At 42.3% G+C, this 15175-nt stretch overlaps 1 protein-coding gene across 3 annotated transcripts in view; it reads left to right on the forward strand.

The window, feature by feature from the left end:
• The window catches only part of LOC139140231 (chromosome partition protein Smc-like), a 29763-nt gene that overhangs the window by 7420 nt on the left and 7168 nt on the right, over positions 1-15175 (forward strand). For 2 of the 3 annotated variants that reach the window (XM_070709329.1, XM_070709328.1), the window contains exons 2-3: positions 14-192; positions 13005-14350. In XM_070709329.1, the coding sequence (XP_070565430.1) occupies positions 166-192; positions 13005-14350 (1373 nt within the window). In that variant the 5' untranslated portion in view covers positions 14-165. Of the gene's footprint in view, positions 1-13; positions 193-11873; positions 12079-13004; positions 14351-15175 lie in introns of those variants that run through there. The other variant, XM_070709327.1, reaches the window with a different exon arrangement.

Consider the following 15175-nt stretch of genomic DNA (forward strand, 5'->3'; position numbering starts at 1 on the left):
TTTCCCATTACAGTGATACAAGAACTTGAACGCCTATACGCTAGAACGCTCGTCTCGGTTACGGGAAAGCCTTTGAGTTTCACGCAGACGGGACCGTTCCCTTGTGACACAGGTGGAAACAGAAGAAACTCGGCAGGGTAGCTCGAAGTCCGCCCATGCACCAAGATGGCCGACTACATGGAACAGTATCATGTAAGTAATCGCAACGAATGGGTTGTGCATTATGCTTGCTTTGTCAGCCGAAACAAAAGCAACAGTTCCAAAAATATACAGTCTATATACAAGTGTCGTAAACTGCCTTCAGTCTAGGATATAGTATAATTTTGCCCGTTTTGCTATTTATGAATATTATGGCGTGTCAGTGTAGTATATTGCGTCTTTGGCTGACCATAGACCCTTATGACAAAATTAACTGTTTTGCCCATGCCGCTAGGGTCTCTGCAAAAACAGGCCAACTTGTATGACGTCACAGAGTGAGCTAGCACTTCAAATTAAAACTCACGGTGGCATTGTTGATAGGGATTGAGTCATTGGCTACACTGATGTGTGTACCGGAATTTGCCAGCTGTTTGAACTGTAACGAAAGCCACAAGTATGGATTTACCGTAACTTAAAACCCTATACAACGTTGCGTAACGTCAAATATTCTTTTCTATCACCTGCGCTGATCTGGCAAAACGAATTCTCAAATTTATAAAGGTTTGTAGACAACAAATTAGTACACGCTGCTATGGACACGGAGCAACTCTACACGGTCCACTTGACAGCGAGCACGTTCGAGAGGCCTGCCTGTTCAATAACTCGAGGAATGTCGACACTTCAACGTTCGAAATCAGCTTGAAATTTCTCTCTCGGTTTTATGCGGTAGTTTGTTTGGATGAGAGAAACTGGGTCGGTTCATGGCCGAAAAGAATATTCTGGTATATGACATAGATATCAAGAGCAGACGAATAAATGGGCGTGAATGGGGGCTCTCGTCATCATCATGCAACAATATTCACTCCAGAGAAACGATTTTATGTGTTCATTTTCGTAGACAAAATGTAAAGCAGATACAGTCTATAGAAACTGTCACCTATATTTTTTTTCTGACTTCAAAACAACGGCTGTTCAGTTAGCACTTCTGATCGTGCATTTTGAAGAAACAACGTAGCGGTGCATTGGCCCGTGACAATATTTAATTCCATTTTTGGTACCCTCCAGTAGCACCATAAATATTTGACCTTATCACCTGCGTCAAATTTTGTATTGAACTGCACCAAACTGTTACAAGATTGAAAATTGGCGAGTCTCCGCATTCGGCAACTTTGCCGACGGATCAGCAATCCAGAACAAGCAGCCGGTGAACCATCCCTGGCAACCATAATAGACTGCCGTGATTTTCAGAAAAGTTAATATTTCACTGTGTAAAAAGCCGTGCTTCGTTACAGAGCAAGAGCGGTTTGATCGATAGGCGTTTGTTTACTCTCTTAATAAAATGTAGTTTTGAAGTAAATAACAACGTCGGCGGCGGGCGTTTGCTGCGAGCCCCTCGGCTGTCAGAGCTGTTTCAGGTCAACTCGAGTAGGCTGCGCTGTTACTATAGTAGACTGAAAGATCCGGTCGTGTTACTGGGTTGAGTTGTTAGAGTACCATACACGACTTAATCTTTAAGACTACAACTATAGCAGTGAGTGGCGCCCAAAAAGCTTCTTTTCGAAACATTCATCTGAATAGAAAAGAAAATCTGACAATAGCCTGACAAGATGGTGTGAAGGCGGCGGCCACTTGTACTTCCAGTGCAGGTGCGCAACTGGGTCAGTTTACCCGTTCAACAAATAACAGTTTGTTTTATCACCGAGTATTGTTTGTCACAGTTGTCAACCGTAGAGGAGTAATATTAGCCACAAGCATGAGAATTGCCTACGCATTTTTATTATAATTAATGTAGTAGATAGTGCAGTTACATTTATATGACACCTGAGAATAATAACAATAAACACATAACTGTGTTGCGCAGGACGCTGGGTCATTTATCGACAGACTTGAAGTCGACCTTATATAAACGACTGTAAATACGATTGAAATCGCTACAGTTAAACAAATCCATATTTGCAATTAACGGGGGCATCGGGAAGCATGAAATTTAGATGTCTGGGGATTAAAAAAATACATTTCGTGAGCGGTTAATCTGTCCATTTCATCCTGTGAAGAAATCTACATGAGAATATTGTAAGGAACGCAGGGAGAGGAAATTGCATTCTCGATATTCTATTGATGTAGCGCTTACTATGACCTACAGTTCTTCTTAGAGGAGCATGACAAACACATCTATTTTTTAATTTCTGATTTTCGTGAAAACAATAAATGCTGTTCTGTTAGTGGTGCAGTTCTTTTTAACCATCTTATGAAAGTGATTTTCTCCCATGCCAAAATGATGATAAATAGAAAGGGTAGATTGAATGATAATACAATTAATAATATATCACTGTCGTACCTCCTTTATAGCATCTCTATTGTTCATTAGTATGGCCATAGAGTAGTAAAAAAGTATATCCGTGCAAATTCACGAATTTGTACGGTGTTTAGAAAACACAGTGTTTGAGGGAATTCATTTTTAATGCCAAAGCTAACTGAATTCTGCGGCCATATTTATTTGAAAATTAACTTTTTTGCCTGTAAATACCAGGAAATGGCAAAATTTGAAAATGCAAAAACACCAGATCAGAAGGTGTTGATAGTGCGTGACACATTTCCCAGTAGGGCATGCACCCGGGACTGTAATGGATCTTCACTGTGATGGCGGGATTGTCTATGATTGAGGCAATGCATAATCTTTTGCCATCTACGGCGGTGATGGAGGTAGCAATCGAGTAGGGTCCCTTAAGGTAGTATGCGCCTCGAAAGTGAAAGACTTAAGCTTTTGCTCAAACTTTCCTAGATGAAACTTTTGTCGGAGAACAAATGACACATCATTTGAACATTATTAATAGGACTAAGCAGAGCCTATGTGTTATCTTTCTACCAATCAGACTCTTTGGTAACTTTCATCCAATGACTGTGGACTATAATCTCCCGCCAAAAAATGTTTATCCTTTGGTGTTCTATTACATTCGGTGCATGCGCTTTGGCGCCTTTATATGTAATGCTACAGTTGTGTTCCGGTTGGCGCCTTTTTTATCTCACGGCGTGTTCAGTAATAAAGCTTGTGTTCTCAGCATGAACTGGTGTCGTTCGCAGTTCTGTGTATAAGTCAGACAAGAACCTTGATCATAAAACCCCATCACGACATTTTTTGGTGCCGAGACCAGGATAAGGATGTCTGACGAGGAGCAGCAACCAACTGAAGCCGAGCAACTGGCAACGAAATTGGCCAAGTTGAAACTCAAGCGCAGGGGACAACGTGCCCAAATGACGAGGCTGTTCAACCGTGCAGAACAACTCACATCAACGTTCGCTGCAGCTGAGAACAAGACTGAAGCTCACAGGATACTCAGAGCATTGAACACTCAACTGACTCAGAAATACGAATCTTTAACTAAGATCGAAGAAGATATCTTAGATAATACGGATGAAGCAAGCTACGATGCTGCGAGCCAAGAATCCGGCGACTACATGTCCGAGATATTCGAGAGAAACGACAAGATCACTGATTTCATCAAAAACAACAAACCGAACAATGCGACTGGCCCATCGGCGAACTCCGACACCGCTACTCAAGACACATCGAAGAAACTGTCGCATTACCGAAACTACAGCTGAAAACTTTCTCAGGAAACGTACTCGAGTGGGTGAGTTTCTACGACACTTTCAAATCGTCCATCCATAATGATAAGAACCTCGAGAACATTCAAAAGTTCACATACTTACGCAGCGTTTTAACTGATGAAGCTGCCCGTACGATTAGCGGTCTCGCCTTGACAAACTCCAACTACGACCATGCTTTAGAGCTACTCATCGAACGCTACGGACAGAATCATTTGATCATCGATGCGCACATGACTGCACTGTGGCAGATTCCTCAACCTACGAGTGACATTAACAGTCTGAGATTGTTTTATGACACATTAGAAAGTCATATTCGCGGTTTACAATCACTTGGCAAAGAAGAGAACGCTTATGGAGAACTTCTCATTCCCATGATTCGAGATAAACTACCTAACAATATTCGGAAACAGATTGCAAGAGATCACGGAAACAAGGCTTGGACTTTACCAGAGTTGCGCAAAGCCATCCTACGGGAAATCGACGCCATTCAAGCCGGAGTTCCACTCGATGAGTTATCGGTTGCGGACACAGCAACACAGCCTAATATGACCGCTTCATTTCATACTAAGGCCGCATCTACGCGCACAACAAAGCCTTTGAGAATCAAAACATGCGTGTTTTGTAAGGGAAATCACTACACAAGTGATTGCCAAGTTGTCACCGACCCGAAACGTCGCTTAGACATTGTCAAACGCGATCGTCTCTGTTACAATTGCCTTGGAAAGCATCGCGTGAGCGATTGCAAGTCTCGTTACACTTGCAAGATCTGCAAGCGTAAACATCACTCTACCCTTCATGACACCAATCAGCTACAACGTCTGAGAAAAAGGGAACTTCTGAAGTTCATGTGGCATTGGCGAAGACAGACGACACAAAGGGGAAATCTACACCCAACGGATCGGTTCTCCTCAAGACGGCAGTCATTCCTATGTCGGTCGGCGATAGGAAACCTATCAACGCTACCGTGCTGTTCGACGACGGGTCCAACAGAACTTTTATCACGCAGCGATTTGCTGACAAACTCAACTTGAAATCGGACACTCATGAGAACGTGAGCCTGTCAACATTCGGGGACAATTCGAAACAAATTCATTCAATGAAAAGTGCAATGGTAACTTTGCACGAACAGAATGGACATACCAGTACTGTCAACGCCCTGATAATTCCCGAGATTTCGTCCAACCTATTCAACCACGTGTCAGCAGAAATACTCAACTCAGACCATCTACGGGGATTAAAGCTTGCCCACCCAGTTTCCAATGTTAAAACTATGGAAATTGATGTACTCATCGGAGCTGATCAATATTGGAACTTTGTTGGAAACCATATCGTGCGCGGGGCAGGTCCAACTGCAATATCATCTAAGTTCGGCTACTTGTTGTCCGGTCCTACTGGAAAGCGTGGGAAATTGGACTCTGACATTAATATTCATCACGTGAACGTAGAAACACACACCGACGATGACATATGAAACTGGTGGAATTTAGAGCTCATCGGAGTGAAGGCAGACTCGCAAAATGATGAAAATACCGACTTCGAAACATATCGGGACACTCATCTACGTGTTGAAAATGGTAAATACATAGCCCGTTTACCATGGAAAACTGATCATCCGCCACTGCCTTCAAACTATGCGGCAACTGAAAATCGCACGCGCGCTATGGTTCGCCGTTTGACCCCTGACTTAACGAAGAGATATGACGACATCATCACCGATCAACTGCGCCGAGACTTCGTCGAGAAGATTCAAGATGACAACAAAACTGAAGGACATTTGCCGCATCGAGCTGTCAAGAAGGACTCAGTTACCACTCCGATACGTATTGTATACGACTGCAGTAGCAAACAAAATGCTGACTCGGCAAGTCTAAACGACTGTCTTCAAACTGGGCCGTCATTAATCAATGATTTACCTGCCATTTTGCTACGATTTCGCGCTAACCGAGTCGCTTTCGTCAGTGACATTGAAAAGGCATTCTTAAACATACGTCTAGAGGAAGACGAGCGTCAATACACCAAATTTCTTTGGTTATCGGACATTCGTGATCCCGAAAGTCCATTTGATGTTTATCAATTCAAGTCTGTTCTGTTTGGGGCGGCTTGTTCCCCATTCATGCTCAACGCTGTAATCAAGACCCACTTGGAAAGTAACGCCTCCATACCGACAGCTGATGACCTCAAACATAATATTTATGTTGACAATGTGATAGACGGTGCAGAGTCTGATGAGAAGGCCGTGTCATATTACAACGACGCAAACCACCTCATGCAGTCGTGTGGGTTCAAGCTGCGCTCATGGACGTCCAACAGTGAACGACTATGTGAACTCGCAAAACAGACGATATCTACGAACCCTCTCGTGATGTACCAGTACTCGGCCTGCGTTGGGAACCAGAAAGCGACACGATGACCTACTCAGAAAATAATAGCGAGCCTATTCCAAATGAATTGATAACGAAACGAGATGTTCTCAGTTCCTCCGCTACACTGTACGACCCACTGGGCTTCGTAGCTCCAGTTCACATCAGAGCTAAACTCTTTGTACAGTCACTATGGAAACGCGGGCTCCCTTGGGACGAACCGCTCGATGCTGAATTGAACTCTCAATGGATACAGATCGCAGCGGACTTGAATGCTACACGCAAGACGACAATAAACCGCCCTATACACAAGTTATACCCTCTTGAGGTAGCCTCTCAAGAATTATCATCATCTGAAGACAAAGATATGAACGAGCGGGAAGACACCCATCGGCAAGAAATTTCTACTGAGAAAACCAATGACCCGCCAGAGTCGGGCAGACCGTCCAGAGATGCAGCCATTGCAGCCAGGATGAGAATATCCGAACTTTCATAAATTGTTGTAACTGTTGAGTCAATTAACTCTTTGAAATTTCTAAGTTTTTTGTTCAAACGAATCATTTATTGATAATTCATATTGAAAGTGTTCAAGATTATCTTTCGTCGCCGGGAGAATGTCGGAGAACAAATGACACATCATTTGAACATTATTAATAGGACTAAGCAGAGCCTATGTGTTATCTTTCTACCAATCAGACTCTTTGGTAACTTTCATCCAATGACTGTGGACTATAATCTCCCGCCAAAAAATGTTTATCCTTTGGTGTTCTATTACATTCGGTGCATGCGCTTTGGCGCCTTTATATGTAATTGCTACAGTTGTGTTCCGGTTGGCGCCTTTTTTATCTCACGGCGTGTTCAGTAATAAAGCTTGTGTTCTCAGCATGAACTGGTGTCGTTCGCAGTTCTGTGTATAAGTCAGACAAGAACCTTGATCATAAAACCCCATCACGACAACTTTCAACCATTCTCTTACCAAATCAACTAATAAAAATCAGGGGGTAACCGAGCAAAGATTAGAACTAACGCAACAAATTGCCCAACATTTTGCAATATTTGAAATTCAAAATGGCCGCCATCCCTGTGTTAACTCTATGGGGGAAATCAAATTTCAGATTTTCGAAAAACTTAAAAAGTTTTTCTTTTTACAAGAGCTTTAAAATGAGCCTGCGCAAGTGGTAGATCAGAAAAGAATTGAAGAAATTTTGAGAGTCCAAATACCAGTCCCCGAGGTGCGTTCTACCTTAAAGGTATACAGTCACATGTTTTCTAAAAATATGCCCGTATATGGTCAAAGGGGCGTTCCTTGGTATTAAAAATGCCCATGCGAGGGCGCTGTTTTTAAAAAGCGGCCACCCGCTTAAAATCTGTGATTGGTTAGATTTTCTCTTTCCATGGTAACTGTAGTAAAATTGGAACAGGTGACAGTATACCTTTAAGTATAGTGATTGACGCTTATTTATCAACTACAGTCTCAGCATCACTGGAATGGAGAGGCAATTACTGATCTAGAGTCCGTCCATTACAGTGATGGGGATCTCTAACTGAATCAGTGCCCGTCCCTGGCAGTGATGGAGAGGGCTTCACTCTCAAATAGTCCACCCATCCATCCATCCGTCCGTCCGTCCGTCCCCGTGATGAAGGCAATGTGACGAAGAGTTACCCCATGGTAGAGATTGACGGACGTGATCTTATCGATAGACGAAATATTTGACCGAGGGCCCCTCCGTCGCGGTGAGCAAGGAACTCTATTGCTGTGTTGGAAATGACCCTTAGAGTCCAATCTTTAACCGGAAACACAAACCAATAACCATGTTCCGTTATTTATACAAACCACGGTGATACCAGTATTAGTACACTCCATACACACACTGATAACAGTGAAGAAGTTCCATTGTAGAGATCATTTTTCGGTACGAGTGCATGTCAAACAAATGTTTGGCAAACAAAATGCCCTTGTTGTGAATCAGAAACGACTTATAGAGAATGTACACGTTTGTAAAACGCTACATCGAGCCCTTGCGTTGTTTCCCTGTCGGTGGGGGAGACAAACATTAGGTTACTGAAAACATTTGCGCCAGTCTAACCAGAACTCTATAGGGTCATCATAACCTTGCACATTGAGATGCCACGAGCACCAGCCTCTGCAGCATTCTCTCCTTCAACTTGAGCAATTAGATCAATGATTTACCTGTTAATTAAAACCTGGACCCAAGCTTTGCTGTAAAGAGTATCTCTCAGAGTTATCGCAAAATCTCGAGATGGCGTGACTTGTTCTTTTCAAAAGTTAGAAAACCTTTACAAGCGCAGAAAGTTCGACGATGACAAAGCCTCCCCCTCAGTTAAAAAAATCTCTGGGTGAAGTATTTCACAACGAGGTACTATGCACCTAATAGTTTGACAGAGCTTCAATGCGGTGTATAGTTACCAAGCGTCACGGGCGGGTGCTAGTGAGAAGGTCTGCCAACTATTTTGCATTTTGCGTGTCAGGGAATTTTTGTACAGGCTTACCGACGCAGTCTTGAATGTCAGTAAAACCGCATGGTTGTATTCAATGGACGTGCATCAAAAGGAATGACGTTTTCACCTGCTACTGTGTGTTGGTATCTGTCCCGCATTTCCGAATATTAAAATGCCAGGGATTTCAAAAGGAAACTATGGTTTCACTTGGTAAGCCTTGAATGCATCGTTAGACTGACGGCCACACAATGGATTCTTAAGAACACGGTGAAGTTTCTTTGCCAACGACACTCTAATAATCTTGGCTACTTGACTGCATTGAGAGAAGCACCTGTTTATCTGCTAAGTCTTCGTTCTACGTTTGCGACAAGTCAAGTTCATCGCAATTCTCGTTATCAGTGACACGGTGAGACGTCAGACACGTCATCACTGAATTGAATTCAAGCGTGAATTTTACATGCATGGCTATACGTGTTGTCTGCAAATACACATCGCACACTGCAAGGCGAGTTTTCTTTTCAGTACGGTCAAGCTCGTTCCCGGGAGCAATATCCGGCATGAAACAAAGAAATAAATGAAATTTAATGTCGAACAAATGTTCCGTATACCTTTGGGATATTATTCGTTTCGCCAGTAAGCCCGATCAATTTGGATACACGGAAATGTTAATGTTGTCAGCAAAATTGCCAATATTCGCTTTTCTGATGATTCATGATCGGAATTTCATCATTTCAGACGTTGCCTTATTTCGTAGCATGTTGGAATTTCAGAGCACTTTATGAATGTCGATGACGTCATACATGACTTATTATTTTTTATTTTAAGTGTATATCCTTGTGTATATCCTTGTGTGGATATGAAGGAATGGAAGAATGCATAAATAGATAAATGCACAAATCATACGTACATAAATAAATAATGTACACATATATTTTATACTTACAGCCTTATAGATATTTACGTATGTACACGTACATAAGTACATACAAATGCATATACCACCTAAAATTCCACGACAACATCCCCTAAATAATGTCCGGTGTTTATGATGAAAATTCTAGTCGAGCGAGCTTCGAAAGCTGTCTTCGATCGCTACATAATGTCGAGCTACGCGTAACCATGGTGTCTCCACGAATGTTGTTCTCTTCAGAGTCTATTTCTGCAAAACAAGAGGACACATCCGCTAGGTCTCATAATAAGCGACATGCCCGCGGTGCTCTATGTACCTGTCCGAGATGTGAATTTATGTTGCCTCTAGATGATGTATTCTCTCATTGTCATGGCGACCACACTGAAAATCATACGGTAGATCTAAAAGGGAATGTTTTTATGGAATTAATCTGTTCCCATAGTATATTAATCGTATTAATGGCCTTAATAGTATCAGTTTAGTGGATACGCACGGCCTCGAAGACAAACACACTAATAATCTCATTTTGATGATTACGCATTCGGTGATTGATTGTCCAATTTGATAACTTATCCATTAATAACACTGCCGGCTGTATCGAGGTAACCGCCATGGCGTGTCTGTGAGCATTGTGAATGAAATGGCAATCGTATTAAGAAGCGTTATATGTGTACAGTTCATTATATTCTTTCTCTCGTGTTAGTGCATGACCTAGTTCGGTACACACCGAAGCCCATTTCAAACATGGCGAATATGCAAAAACAAAAAAACAAGCACAACAGCCTATTCGATTAGGCGACATGGTTATATCGCACTGAACGTTGGCAGCGGAGCTAATAATTGTACATCGTATACAGTACATCAGTTTACGATTGAAGCCGTGACAGAGGAAACTCCCATGTCGTAAATCAAAATAAACCTTTTGCGACTAAATGGGTCCATCTTTTCCCATTGCAGCACCTTAAAGGCACGATAGCAAGCACGCAAAGTCGTAATTCAACACGAACCCGCGCAATAAAAGAGAACGATTTTTCCTGGTATGACATCTTGTGAAACAAGATAAACGGATTTCTCCTGCAGTCGTTGCATTTCACACTAGATATCTACACAATTTCATATATAAAATTATGCCTATTATCACTTGTTATGGGTATAAGGTATTTATTTTGTCATAACATAAATATGGCGGTCTTGTCTTCCCCTATAACATTTACAAGAATCGTACCATTGTATAAGAATTCAGCAAATGTTGAGTACACGAACAAAATAGATCCCCGACTTCATAACGGACTTTCCGAAAGTTCATCAAACCAGAGGAGTGCAAAACAATGGACTCCATGGAAACGAAGATCGCGAAAAGGGAACACTTGGATACGGAGAGATATTTTTGTGGTATTTTTCTCTGGTTTAGAACTAATTTTTGTGAAGAATAGCAGGATTTATTTCGTGGATATGAATCACAAAATCATGCAACGCCGAATAACCTTACGAGCAATAGTGTTCACAGAATGATTTAATTTGGAGATTAAATGGTTTATGTGGTCCTCAAAAAAATAAGAGGAATTTCCAAGTTCCGATCCGCACACTCCACAATCGACGAACAAAAACATTTGGATTAATTGCTGTATTATACTTCAAACGTATATCAGATCGAGGTCATGTCAGATTGGTTTTATGGCATTATTTTTCTGAAAAATTCTTTGCGAGGAGTACATCCTTTTCGACTCCTATTCTACTATTAAACCCCGACTGTGTCCCTGGGCGTACTGAATTCCAATATCCGTTAATAAAAAAAGATGGGAAAACTGCGCTCGTTCGTGCACTGTGATCAAATCATTTTATGCTCAAACAAGCGAGCTAAGGACGAGCAAGCGAAACCGACAATCTTTCCCGATTCACATAAGCAACGTATGTTTATCGGAGCTACGATTATTAATGGGAGGACAGCACGCACTGAAGCTATGAAACCCAACTGAACACATCCAGCGACATGTCATCGGCTGATGTTGTTGCACTTTCTGGATATATTAGATTTATATTCCATTGACATCCATCGATATCTGGTTTGCTGGAGTAAACCGTTTATCACCGAGCTTCAGATTATATTCAACAAATATTACAATCGATCTCTATTTAATGTGTCTTTAACACATGTGTCGGTAAAAGGTAAATAAATATACCCGCACGGAATGTTATTTAATATCAGCATTGAGGATGGACTGAAACAGCGTATCCATACAAGCGACAAGTAGATATCGTCACATAGATCACGGTAGCCATGGCGACAGCTTTGTTTTTTGTATTGTGTCTTGGATTTACAATGTTATTGATGGACTTTGCGTGCCAGAGCGAGGCAGCAGCGTGTGACGTGGTAATACCCTGCTGAAATTCAAATTAGGCGTCGGTCTCTCTCACTCAGCGCACACAATGTCCACGAGAAGGAAACCCGCGTACTACCAGTCTGCATCGTACAGGGCAAAATTGAACAAGAATGGATCGAGGTACTTTGCACGACGCAAGATGGCAGAAAATAACCCGTCTGCTCCATCGGAGAGAGTTTTCCCGTCTATTATGTCTTCCCTTTTGCGTGAGGCTGAAGTGGTAAGGCAATGATCTCTTAGACGTTGCTATTTGCCAGGTTTATACAATCACAGGATGCGTATTGTGCTACTGTGCATATGTTACTAGGAATTCGTAACGTCTTTTGTACACACACAGCTTGCGAATAATTTCACTGCGGATTTGTTTGTTCATCTTTATTTTCCATTAAGGAAGGTTTCTATTGAAGGTCGTGAAAGTTGTGTTTGTGGAACAGAATCGAGAAAATTTTGTTACATTTGCATCGGAAGTGGTGAGCAAACGATCAGTTATTGTGAAAGATTACACGAGCGCTCGCGAGAGCTCATACGATATATTCGTGCATAAAAGAGCGTTCCATTCCACTGAACGGTTCTAGTTAGCTCCTGCTTCGCGTCGTCTCTCACAGCCTATCCCTTGTTAATTTTTGTACATCTTTTGAATTCAAGTTCATTCAAATTAAATTTCAATTTAAACCATGTAACAATGTACACGCTATACGATGATGACGGACACAGAATCGAAGTACAAAGGTATATAATGTAGGAGAGCCATGAATTGGATTTTATGAATGCGTGGGTCGTAGCGATTTTCAATGGCATCCTGTCTCTATCTGTATCACCGGTGTTATTAACGAACCTTTGTCATCACAAACCTTTTATTATATGTGATGCTCTTTCCGCCATTTGCGAGATGAACTGCCACACTTAGCGAAAATGAAATCAGTTGAAATGACAGTAATCTCGATTTAAATGTCAGTCCTACGTGACGCAGACACTGCGCACGTGAATTAGTGTAGATTTGTCAGGGGAAATCTGGGCATGGAGATTTTTAGTGTATCGTTGGTTTTAGCGTTACCCACTTTTCTGACTCTTAAGTTGATCTTGCTATTCTCTGTTTGATTTTTATTTTTTATTTTTTATTTTATTTTATTTTATTTTATTTTGCAGACCCACCCTGACGGAATGAGGGGTGCTTCCCGGCAGGCGCAGAACGCAATGATGCAGAAGCAAGTCACGGCTTTCGAAAAGCTGGTCAAGCACGGGATATCCAAGTTTTCCAAGGAGAAACTGCACCGCATGCTGACCGAGATAACGCCCCGAGACGTGAAGCTGATGTCTTTCAGCGAGCTGAGGGAGGTGATTGAAAAGGCGACCAACAAACCCGGCCTGGCGGAGAGCGACGCCGCCGCCATTACCAAGTATTTCAACGCCTTTTTTAATGACATAGAGTACTTGAAGAAAATGAAGTCCCATTACGATGAACGGATTTACTCAGTACTCCATGAGTTTTTCTATGACCCCGTTGTAGAGGACATACTATCGTCCCCAGCAGGGCAACACAAAAGCAGCAGGCAGACCAAGCGGAAGGACAACATTCTCAAACGACTTAATCGGTACGCCATCGGCGACCGAGCCCTGTCCGGACCAGCGTTTGAAGAATTGCTAGAAGACTGCGACAATCTGTCCAGAATCATGTCGGATTTGAGAGACCTGAACGAGCAGTGGCAGATGCTACTCGACGATGACGAAATCGACGGGAATATCTTCGACGACGAGAGTGCGCATGAGCTCTTGTCCTTCGACGACTACAAACATTTTGAGCACATATTTATGTTCGTGCCCGACGTGCTCACCAAGAGTTACAATGCCATCGAGCTGGCCAAATTGTGGTGGGTAACCGCTGAGAAAATTCACAACGCATTATACCAGGGACAGTCGCCCCACCGGGTCAACAATGATGACGTCACCGCAGACGATGTTGGGAAAGGCGACGAAGTACGCGACAGCCGCGACGACGAGGAAGTCGACGATCGTGACAGTACATCTGGGATAGAAGCTGACGACGAGGACGACATGTCCTCCATCGTTCACTCCAGCGATGCCGAGAGAATCGACGACATGATAGATGAATTGGAGGAAAGACTACGTGTACTAACAAAACGCATCAAATTGCACGAAAGGGAACTCAGAGTCCAACAAGAGGACTTGGCCCATCTTGCTCACCGCGAATCGCGGGTCAGTACGCTGGCGGGGAACTTAGAAGACGTCTTCACGACGCAGGAGTCGGTCGGGCAGCAAATCCAGGAGCTGTCGGATCAAAAAGACGCCATTACCTCAAAGCTACGAAAGCAGAGAAGAGACTCCACGCAGTACCGTGATCTACAGAAGAAGTTAACGAGCGTGGAGAAGAACTTAGATGAACTTGAACATTCGTCCACCTATCATAATTTTCAACACAGAATTATCGCTTCTGATTTAGACGTTGAATTGGAAGTCCAGCCCAGTATTATCAGGTAAGAGAGATAATTATCTAACATTTCGTAGTCTTCAAATCGCTGAATACAATGTACAATCCTATCTTGCTGTTTTCAGGGACATAGTAATGTACCGTGTTATCGTTGCCATGGGCAAACAATAGGCAATCTTCCTGTTGCTATTACCATGGTGGTAAAAGGGAGTTTGCTACGCTGCAGGCTCATAATTTGTGCGCAACAACATTAAAGTAATTATAATAACTTGTACGAATTCCAGTATTCAGCTTCGTTATGATTCTCTTGTTGTTATTGTTGTTGTTATTGTTGTTGTTGTTGTTGTTGTTGTTGTTGTTGTTGTTAAATCGCATTATTATTGTGCCTTACACACAAATGGCACTTGTGTGGAGTCAGAATATAGTAGCATGACTTTATCAAGATCATGGCATATCAAAATGAAGCTCACAATGTCTCCATGTCTCAAGGTTACACAGCAAGTACAATATATGCAAATGTCAAAAGCGTTGGTCGGGGGAAAAAGCGTCCATGTTCTTTATTCCTCATATCAAAACAGAAATTTGTAACTCTCTCTACAACGCTTCCCAACTTAACAATATCAACCGTAACTACATGATCAAGAAAACGCGTCGAGAGACTTTGCTGTAACAGCCTACCAAAAATCTGTTCAGTCGTGTTTTGCTAGTTGTATTTATTTGTAAGCTTATATTTACCTCAAATGCACACCTTCATACTGTTGTACATTAGAATACTGTAAAATGCCTAGTAAGCGAAAGCGGTTGCAAAAGACATGCGTATATTGAGTCACTGACCGAACGTAAACTGCATTGTGCGAAACGCCAGGTATCT

Source organism: Ptychodera flava, chromosome 9 (assembly GCF_041260155.1).
Source record: "Ptychodera flava strain L36383 chromosome 9, AS_Pfla_20210202, whole genome shotgun sequence".
NCBI lineage: Eukaryota > Metazoa > Hemichordata > Enteropneusta > Ptychoderidae > Ptychodera > Ptychodera flava.